Here is an 11,007-nt window from a genome sequence, read left to right as displayed (position 1 = left end):
GCGCGAGTGCGAGTGCACCGCCAAGTGGGCGGATGCTGGGCGCGGCATGGATGGAGAGCAGCTCGCGTCCTCGCCTTCCCTACCGGGCGGTGAGCTCAGCGGCGGTAGGAAGGGGAACCCGGACTGGAGCTGTCGCCCGGCGGGCGCGCAAAGCTGGTGGGAAGTCGGCTGAGGTCCGGTCACTGCCCGCGTCCTGTTCGCGGGTGCAGATGCCCCTTCGCTCCAGGGCTCTCAATCAGGTTTAAGGACTCCGCTTTAAAAGCCCCTTGAAAATACTATTCCACCCTTACTGCCAACTCTCCACGATGTAATATTCAGGGACACTCAGTGGACATTTGGTCCATGCATGTTTTTGCCCTGTCCTTGCCTCTGAAGCCCACGTTCCTGCAGGATTCTTGTCTGAAGCCCTAAGAGCTGAGTACTATTGGAACAGAACTACAGGTCCATGAGGGAGGCTTTCCCCTGGCTGCTTCAGGACTTTTAGGAGCATTTTATTGAATATGTTCTTAGTAACATTGACTAAAAGCTGTGGATTTGATGGTGTGCATGCACATGGTGTGTGTGTGTGTGTATGTGTGTGTGTGCCCACTCTGAGGACTCAGAACTCCTACCCTCTATTGTTCTCCTCTTTCCTGCATCCAGTCTTAGAGAACTAACATGGAGAGGCCACTAAATTCCTACAGAATACTAGGGTGTAGTTCCAACCTGGATCATTTAATTCTTAAATTCCTCTTAGAAGCATTTTGCTAATTGCAAATAACTTTGGGTGTGTAAAGCACTATTAAAAGGGAACATGACCTTCAGTCAGATTGCTGCAGGTCCTGAAGCGGATGGAAAAACCAGGACACCCTTGGGCCAAGGTTAATAATACTCTCTTTTGGCAGTTACTTGTTTGTCTAAGTATAATTTGCTCACCTCCAGTCTTTCTCATCTTTAATATATAATAATTAAGCCATTTCCCAAGCCCAGCACACCTCTTCAGGGTGGATGTACTACAATTAAAGGTTTTGTTGTATCTCACTGAAAGTTCATACCAAAGTTCAATCTTTTATCTTGCAAGTGTGATTATTATAGGTCCAACTCCTGCTGTCCAGAATATCCCCCCAGCTCATGGCATTGGATGCTCTACTGTGTATTTAGAGCCTGAATTCTTACCTCTCACTTATGCTGAACTGTAACACTTGTGTCCTTGTGTAACCTAGGGACACATTATGGAGTGCCTAATTCTCCATTTCCCTCAATATTACACACTACTCTGCAAAGAAAAGACATTCAACACATTTAATACATAGTTGAGGGAACACTGCAACCAACTTAGTAACTTTGAAAGTTTTTCTGCTGTATATAACCAACAAGGTTTAATTCTCAGTACAGAAAAGAAAAAAAACGGGCAGGTAAATTTGTCTGGCATACACCAGAATTCCTAGGGACTTTGTAAAACAAACTGCTGCGCTCTCCTTTAAAGTTTCTAATCTAGTAGGTCCTGGGAAGAGCCCTCTAGTTTGTTTTCTATGAGCACAATCTCCTGTTGGTGTCATGTCCTTCCTGGTGAGCTTGTAAGTGCATGTAGTCATCTCCATATTACCATCTTCTCCTTCTAACATGACTCTCTTCACCTCAGACCATGTGGCCTCTACTCCCCACTGTTACTGATCAAACCGTGATGCTGAAGTGGGCAATACAGTATTAGCCTTTCTGTGCCATGGTTTATTTAACAGTAAGGTGACAAGGTAAGTAATGGTTGTGTATCAGTAAGGTACTATTTATTTTAAAATAAAAAAGCAGTATGCTGTGTATAGTTTTACAAAGACTGTAAGAAAGAGGTGCATTTTCACTAAGTTCTATATTATTGAATGGCAGGAAAGAGATTTAAGTGAAAGAAACAGTGGTGTCAGTAGTTAGAAAGGAAGGAAACTGGATTATGAAGTCATGAGATGAAATTTAGGTGCAATAATAGAGTAAAACTTCTAGGCTAGGTATAAAAATGTGAAGAAGAAGGTGAGGAAGATGTTAAAAATACATGAAGTGGAAAAAATTTCACTTTAGGGATTTTGATTGTTTCTTTCACTTATGTGTTTAGTTATTATCATTTTTCTTCCTTCATTGTAATAGCAGAAACTAGTACCATCAACAAAATGGAGTTCTGCTGAGGTAGGAGGGTGGAAAGGTAATTTAAAATACTTTATGTGAATATTAAAGGAAGACAAGGGTGAAAAAATTGTCCTCAGAAATTGTACATTTAATTACTCATTCTTTTAGGTAATCTCTGAAAACTTGAAGGCTATTTAGTTGGTAGCAGCTGGTGAATTTTTAAAAACACCACTATGTTAATATATAAAATATATTAGAAGGTAGAGGTCGAATTAGGAGAAACTTAAAAGTCATCTTTGAATTCAATAATCTAGGATGAAAGTTAGATGGTGCGAGAGATTTTTACTTAGCTACCTAATCTTCAGTGGTATTGGCAACAACGTGGATTTTCACTCCCAGAGACAGCTCGATGGGAAATGGGAACAGAGAGGAAGCTCATTAAGGTTACAAACCCAAAAGCTGCCTCTAAGGAGCTGCCTCAGCAGATGCTAAGCAGCTCTGTGGGCTTTGGGACTTGCAGATCCTCAGTGGTGCCACCAGCTTCAGGCGGTCTGCTTCCTCTTTGCCCCACTGTCTGCGCCAACACTGCTGGCGTGCTCTGTGATCTTGGAATGTCCAGATTGTTAAATCTGATTGCAAATGAAGTGGACATGTTTCCTGGGCATGGTGATATGTACCCATAGTCCTAGCTACTTGGAAGGCTGAAGCAGGAGGATCTTTGAGCCCAGAAATTCAAGACCAGCCTGAGCAATGTAGCATGTAGGTCATGTTTAAATTTTTTTTTTTTTTTTGTGTATGTGAAATCAGCAATGGGTATGTGTGCATGTAGGGGTGACTGGGAGGTTAAAAATTAAAATTAAACTCCAATAAATGAGATATCCATCTTATTATGTTAGGGAATGGAGAAAAGATTCATTCTACCTAGGAAGAAGCTACCTTTCCTTGGGTATCTTCTGTGGTCCAGGCACAGAGCTTTTGTATTTATTATTATTATTAGTAGTAGTAGTACTAGTACCGGGGATTGAACTCGGGTCCTTGCGCTTGCGAGGCAGGCCACCGAACCACTGAGCTAAATCTCCAGCCCATATATATTATTATTTATTCCTTACTACATCCTAGGGAGACACTTGTCATCTTTTTTGTAAAATCAACCATTCAGTGGTTAAGTAATTTTCTCAGATTGGTACAATTGTGACTGAGCTGGGATATGTAACCCCAGGAAGTAGTTATTTTCCTGAGTTTAAAAACTGTTTTAGTAGGGTCAGGGATTTGGCTCAGTGGTGCCGCCACTTGCCTCCCAAGTGGAAAGGTCCTGAGTTTGATCCTCAGTACAAAAAAAAAAAACCCAAAAACCCAAAACAAACAAAAAAAACTGTTTTAGCAAAAGTTAGTTTTTTAGCCAATAAATAATAAGTAGATATCAAATGTCAATATAACATGTAGCAAATGTCAACAAGTATTGCTGTGTGAATAATGATAAAACCAGAACTGAGTTTACAAAAAGTTCTTCACTATCTTGAGTCCTTCTCAAGTACTTGGAATTTAAAATTTCTTGCTGGGAATCACCTATGGCCTTAATCATACTAGACAAGTGCCTTGTCAATTTATACCCTTTCCAAAACACTCTGAAAATTTTGGGGGTGGGGTGGAATAAACTGCTGGGTAATTTCTGCTAATTTGTTATTAAAACACTAATTCTGAGCTAAATCAAAGAAATGGATTCTTGAAAATCCTATGGCTATGTGCAATTTCTTGCTGGGAATCACCTATGGCCTTAATCATACTAGACAAGTGCCTTGTCAATTTATACCCTTTCCAAAACACTCTGAAAATTTTGGGGGTGGGGTGGAATAAACTGCTGGGTAATTTCTGCTAATTTGTTATTAAAACACTAATTCTGAGCTAAATCAAAGAAATGGATTCTTGAAAATCCTATGGCTATGTGCTTTCTCTTCGGTTCATGTATCTGAAAAGCTTTGCCTGTGTGGGGAAATGAATTTTCTTCCAGCTTACACTCTGCAGGATATTCTTTTCTCAGTCTACAGAGAAATAGCTTAGTGACTCCTTACTAGACTGGGTGTAGGGGAATTCTTTCATTTTCTTCCTTCGTTGTTAGGGGGAGATGATGACAGCAGAGTTCTGCATAAAAAGTTAGGACACCCATAAAAATTTGTCGTGTGTAAATAATGAAGTAGAAGTAGAATGCAGTAGAGTCCTTTTAGAGAACACAGAGAAGAGCATATTGTGGTGCAAGGATTCTGTAATAGGTGCCAAGATCTGGAATCTTGGTTGCTTAACTACAGTTTTGGGGAAATTGAAAGATCTTGCTGAGGTTCAGAAATTTGACCTGAAAAATGAGTTGATTGGATTAGATACCTTACCTGTGTTTTTACCCTTTTTTTCTGAGATATCTCGTTTATTTTACAGCCCGTCTGTGAGTTTGAGTCAGTCTACCAGACTTAATTTCTTAAAGTAAAAATGTGTGTGTGTGTGTGTGTGTGTATTTAAATCAGAAGCAAAAAAGCTGGGCATGGTGGTACACGCCTGTGATCCCAGTACTCAGGAGGCTGAGGCAGGAGGATTCTGAAACCATCCTGGGCTACATAGTAAGTTCAGAGTCAGCCTGAACTTCAAGCAAGACGCTGTCTCAACCCCCCCCCCAGCAAACAAACAAACAAAAAACAAGACAAAGAGAAGCAAAAGAATCCTTGGTACTTGAGAACAAGAAAGAGAAAAAAACTTGTGTGGCTCAAGCTCTTCCCTTCTATCTCTGCCTCCACTTCTGTCTCAGCTCCTCATCTGACCTTAAAAATAGAAACCTGAAGGAACAGATATCATGTGTATAATCTCTACTGGTTTAATGTCTCATTTGACTTTCTTTCTGTGTAGTTCTCTTAAATAGTCTTTTGTGCTAGTTGACACTTTTATAAGAATAGTTTCTAGGGGAAGAGAGAAATGTTAGTCATTAGGCTATAACCCTAACCTTGTGTCTGGTCTGGTAGATGTTTAGCAAGTGAAAATGGTGTGAGCTTGCAGCCGGGCTTGTAAGGCAATGTGCCAGGATCCAGGTGTTTTTCTCTCTACACTCTCTCCTCTCAGTTGATTATACAGTGTAATGAGAGTAAAGGAGAGGTAATGTTCAGTATGAATGATTGATTGTCACAGAATTTGCTCTTTCAATTTTTCTTATCCATATAGTGAATGGAATATAAAGAGGAAAATAGTTTACAACTGATTGTGAGTGTTCACTAGATGACTCATTTGAAACCTGACTTAATCTGTTTTCTGTAGCTATAACAAAATTTGCCAGACTGGATAATTTATAAAAGAAAGATATTCATGTAGCCCACAGTTCTGGAGCCTGGAAGACCAAAGACAGATGGCTGCATCTGCTGTGGGCCTTGTTTTGTGTTTAGGACACAGCAGAGAAGCAGAAAGGCTAGCAGGTGTTCAGAAGAGGCAGAGGGCAAGGGGCAGCTTCACTTTATAACAGCTCGAGTTTGCAGTATCTAATCCAGTCCTCTGAGGATAAAATTTACTCTTGTAAGAATTAACCTAGTCCCTGAGAACAATATTAATCCTTTTTTGAGGGCCCAAATACCACATAAAGTTCCCACCACCTCTCAACTCTTACACTGGGAACCACATTTCAACCTGAGTTTTGGAGGTGACAAAAAAATATCTCCAAACCATAGCTGCCAAGTAGTGCATTGCCGTAGGGTAAGGTGGCCTTCTTTGTAGATAGTAGGTTTTTTACAGTATCCATGAACAAGCACCATAGGAAGACGAGTCATTTTGTGTATTATTCTTTTTTTTTCTTTTTATCAACTTTAGTCAAAATATCTCACAACTAGAACAACCCACAGAGCCATTAACAGAACACATGAATTGTGATATGCTCCTACAGTGGAACACTACACAGCAATAACAAGAATCAAATGGTAAATACAGTAGCATACACAAACCTCAAAACATTATGTCAAGTGAGCAAAACACAATACTCAAAAAGTAAACCCCCATGAGTGGATTTATATAAAGTTCAAGGGCAGAAAAAATTCACCCATTTGAGAAAGGCTGTTACAACAATTGCACGGGTAAGGCTGGGGGAGGGTCTTGACTGGGCAGTGGCAACACTTGTATAAACATAGGTGATTATTCACTAAACCGAATCTTTTAGGTTAGTGGTGGCGGACCTTTTACACACTATATATCAGTACAAAGAATTTTCTAACAGGAAATACACACAATAGGCCAACGATGACACTGACTATGGAAGGTGCTGTTTGAATATGGACACAGTGCTGCTCTGGCTGGGGATCAGGGTAGATGCTCCTGACTGGGAGAGCCAGTCTTTAGTGTTCAGGTTTCTAAGGAGGGGCTGACTCCTGGGGCAAGGTGAAGGTATACATTGAGCACCATCAAAAGCAGCAGGCTTCTTCCTTCAAAACCTCGGGGCATGCCACCTTCCTAGCCCATACCTCCCACCCTGCAGCAGAAGCTCAGACTGGTGGCTCACCCAGACAGAGATGAGTGGTCCTTGCTGCCAACAGCACAGCAGCAGTATGGGCAGCTGGGCTTTTTAGAACTCCCATTCTGCTTCTTTTTGAATATTTTTGGGTTGAATTTCACAACAGTCACAGCTTTCCGGTGACCCACGAAGTCCATGTTGGTTTTCCATCCTTCCCGTTCAATGATCTGGGCATTGGGGCCAGAGTTGTTCATGGCATGGGCAGATACCAAGTAATGCCCATCAGGTGACCAGCTGAGCCGCAGCGCATGGGTTGTCCCACCACACATCAAAAGGCTTGGTGATGCTGGTCTCTAACTGCCAGTCCAGTGTTCTCCACACCTTCAGGCTGCGGTCGTCAGCTTGAGAGGCAGTATATTTACCAACAGTGTCCCACGTCAACCCCTTCACCAAACCAGAATGACCTCTCAGAGTTGCAAGAATTTATGGGAACTTCACGGCGTTCCAGATGACGACAGTGTTATCCACGCTGCATGAGGCTAGCCAGGCATCATGGGGAGACCATGCTACATCCATGAGTGACTTCGGAGGATAGAGACACAACGCCACTGCTCCACACTGGCAAGCTTACCACTGGATCCAAACACAGTGCTGGGCCCAATATATGTAGCCTGCTTCCACACCATAATCAGTTTGTCATCTCCCCCAGAAGCTAAATACATCCCACTGTTTGAACACCGCACACAGTTCAAACATGCTAAGTGATTGTCCATCTGGCAAAGCATCTTGGGAATATTTTCATCCTTCTCATCATCCTCCTGGAGGACTGGATACATATCCTGATCAAAACCTTCCCAGAATCCTGCCCTTGTCCTCCAGTTGTGAACTTGGTCCCATCGGGATGAATATCAACTGAAAAAATTGGCTTGCCATTGTGGTTGACCCAGGTTGGCTTCAGAAGCTTCATTGTTCCGCCGCTGGCATGGGGCAAGAGCCGCGTCCCTCAGCGCGTCCGGGCCATGGAGCCACCGCTGCCACTTCCTCCCGCACTGCCCTCTTATCTGGCTGCCGCCCCCGCCCACCCTCAGGGCTGTCGCGCCAGCCGGCTCGCGCCCCCCCCAGCCCCCCTGCTCCCTGCTCCGCAGCTGCCACCACCACAGCCGCGTCCCCTGAGCCGCTCCTCCTCCCTGTGTATTATTCTTTAGTTGCTGTTCTTTTGGGAAGCATTCTCTGGCACCTAAGATTGGGTCTAGGGCCCAAATATGTAGGTATTTGTAGTACCAATCACGTACTTTTCTGGAGATCAGCAGTCACATTGTAATACTACATTGGACTTGGCATATGAACTTGGCACAGAACTTGGCATATGTAGGCTCTCAAGAAATATTTATTAATTGAATGAAAGGTAAGGTTATTAGACATGGATGGGCGATGGCATCATTTTTATGAATTTGAATCTTAATATATGGACTACCTTTCTTCATTCTTTTGCTTGGCCCCTTTCCCCTGTGTAACAGAAGAAATGGATCAGAAAGGGATTCTCATGATAGTCTGTGCATACAGTATGTCCATCCTACTTTTAAAGATGAACCACACCATCACAAGTGTGAGTACAGTCTCACTCTTCTAGAAAAGGACTGTATCATAGAAACAAAGAGTAAAAGAGTAGTTATCAAAGCCTGGGAGATGAAGAGTTCAGTTACACAGAATAAGTTCAAGAAATATATGGTGCACCCTGGTGACTATGGTTAATAATAATATATAAATGAAAAGTGCTAAAAGAATGGATTTTAAGTGTTTTTACCACAAGAGAATGATATAAATAAGTATGTGAGGTAAAGATATGTTATTATAGCTTCATTTAGTCATTTCATAATGTGTCCATATCCATTTCTACATGTCGACTAAATAATTAAAAAATTTAAAAGTGAGACAGTGAAATCATCATGATATACAATAAGTGAATAAATCACTATACATACAAACTAAAGCTTTATCTCCAAATATTTACTCACTTAAAATGATTTTTAATGTTTCAGGGATGTGTTTGCTACTTTTCAACAAGTTCTCGTCACCATACGAAATTTTATAACAATCCAGTGGAAGCTGTAAAAGACATCCCTGATGGTGCAACCATTCTGGTTGGTGGTGAGTGATCATATTGTTTTCCTTTTCATAGTAATGTCTTTATGATTTTTGCAAAGTCTGAAAAATCACAGTACAAAACTATCCACTTTTTTTTATCTGTTACATATTGCATTATCCTTTATTTTATAACAGTGTCCCCTTGAAAAATTTAACAAGGTTTTAACAATATTTAACAATATTGTAGTTTTTTCCTTTTATGTTTTCTTTTCCCATTTATTTTCAAAACCTGAAGCTTTAAAATATCGATGTCTTAATGGGAGCTTTGGAAAGTTCCTAAATTCTTGGGAATGTTTTTTTAACTTAAAACATTTATTGGGACTGGGGTTATGGCTCAGTGGTAGAGCACTTGCCTAGCATATGTGAGGTCCTGGCTCCCATTTCCAACACCACAAAAAATTATTCCTTATTTAGGAGATGGAAAGCATGGCACCTATCTGTTTTTAAGACCCCCAGCCTGCTGCACATTCTGTTGCTGCTTCTGTTTGTTTTTGTTTGTTTGTTTGTTTGTTTTTGGTACTAGGGATCTAACTTGGGTGCTTGCACTTGCGAGGCAGGTGGTGGAACCACTGAGCTAAATCCCTGGTGCTTGCTGCTTCTGTTGAGGTCTATTTTTTTTTTTTTTTGGTACTGGGGATCAAACTTGGGTCCTTGCGTTTGCAAGGCAGGCCACCGAACCACTGAGCTAAATCCCCGGCCCCTGTTAAGGTCTTTTGAAACCAGTGTTTCACACTCACTAAGCTTGCTGCCTAGTTCTTTTTTAGTATATGTGCTGCCGAAGTGAGCAAGTGCTAGTTCTTATAAATGGGATCAAGGCTTATTTTTAGGGCTGCTCTCCATTCATTTGTTCATTCATTCATTCATGAAATAAAAATTATTTGCTTAGGCTGTCATTTCTGCAAAATCTGTGTAAAATAAACATGCTCGAAGTAATTGTATAAAGTTTGAATTATAAGTGGGACAATAATAGGCCTGTAGCACAAGAACCTGTTGCACTTGACTTTGTGTTATGCTTCAAGGGCTTGAGAATGATGTGTGGTATCTGGTGCTATATAATTGGATAAAACATTGGATCCAGTTATTTGACCACTTATTGACTTACTGAGATATATCTGTGTACTTTGCTTGTTAGATTTAATAATGAGCTTTGTATTTTTTTGCTGTGAAGAGGAATCACATTTCCATGAAAAGACACTATGTTCCTTACAGACTGTTTACATTTTGGGCTTATTATAGGTTTTGGACTATGTGGAATTCCAGAGAATCTTATAGGAGCTCTGCTGAAGACTGGAGTAAAAGGACTAACTGCAGTCAGCAACAATGCAGGGTGAGTGTACATTTTTAAAATAAAAGAAATGGCAATTCTTTATAGTATTAAAACAGAGATTACCAATAAAATTTTTCTCCAATTATGTGAGCAGTATGTCCAAGCATCAAAAAATAGTGTTTCACAAGGTCAGGATTGGATGTTACATTTATTCAAATGATTTTAGTGTTTTTTATAATCATAAGCAAGGTAGACTTGCTTTATCTTATATAAATGCATACATTAAGATTTTATGTCTTTAGGTGATGTGCTTTTATTTTTCTAATTTTAAAATATAGTATAAAAGTTTGTGTATTTTCAAGTTGAGGCTTGAATTTTAAAATTTAAAGATGATGCTTTATGTTCTCTGTGATTTTAGATCATTATTTGTAAGGCAAGACGGACATCAATTTGAAATGTTTCAGTTGCTTTCTTTTGATTATGCCAATACTCTGGATGATATAAAGGATTATTAATCCTTAACTGTTAATCATTAACTGTTGTTGATTGTAGTAAAAGGTGGAGGGATTTGTGCTTGGCACAGTAGGATTGTGTGTCAAAATCACCATAAGCCATTAAGGTCCATTAGGTATGTTGGAAAAAATCTGTTTGTATATAAAATAGTAAATCATCTGCTCACTTTCAGTAATGAAGGACTTTAAAGATTGTAAAAGATTAGAAAAAATAGCCAAACTGGCAGTTTACCCTATAATTATTGATGCAATTGAGAATAAATAATATAAATTAATTAGAAAACAAAACATGTTCTTTGTTCATTTTCTGATTTTGTTTATGCAATTATTTCATCTGGAAGGCTCTCCTTCCTCTTTCTTGCCTATCTATATTCTTTTATCATTCAGGATTCACTGAAGTTACACATCTTCAAAGACTTATCCAAATAAAGAACTTTCTAGTTCTCACTGATGTTCTTTTCTCAGTTCTTTTAGAGACTTAGCTTTTTGTTTTGTCCTGAATTGTATTTGGTCTCTTCCATATA

At 40.1% G+C, this 11,007-nt stretch overlaps 1 protein-coding gene across 1 annotated transcript in view; it reads left to right on the top strand.

Annotated features, from left to right (window-relative positions):
- The first annotated feature begins 7,541 nt into the window (after window positions 1-7,541).
- Oxct1 (3-oxoacid CoA-transferase 1) overlaps window positions 7,542-11,007 on the top strand; it is a 119,621-nt gene continuing 116,155 nt past the window's right edge. The window contains exons 1-3 of the mRNA XM_033761347.1: window positions 7,542-7,823; window positions 8,599-8,707; window positions 9,941-10,031. Of these exons, the coding sequence (XP_033617238.1) occupies window positions 7,542-7,823; window positions 8,599-8,707; window positions 9,941-10,031 (482 nt within the window). The remainder of the gene's footprint in view (window positions 7,824-8,598; window positions 8,708-9,940; window positions 10,032-11,007) is intronic.

Source organism: Fukomys damarensis, unplaced genomic scaffold (assembly GCF_012274545.1).
Source record: "Fukomys damarensis isolate Sample0158 unplaced genomic scaffold, DMR_v1.0_HiC HiC_scaffold_1, whole genome shotgun sequence".
NCBI classification, from domain to species: domain Eukaryota; kingdom Metazoa; phylum Chordata; class Mammalia; order Rodentia; family Bathyergidae; genus Fukomys; species Fukomys damarensis.
The sequence above is the reverse complement of the archived record's forward strand: the minus strand, read 5'-3'. Positions and strand labels throughout refer to the sequence as shown.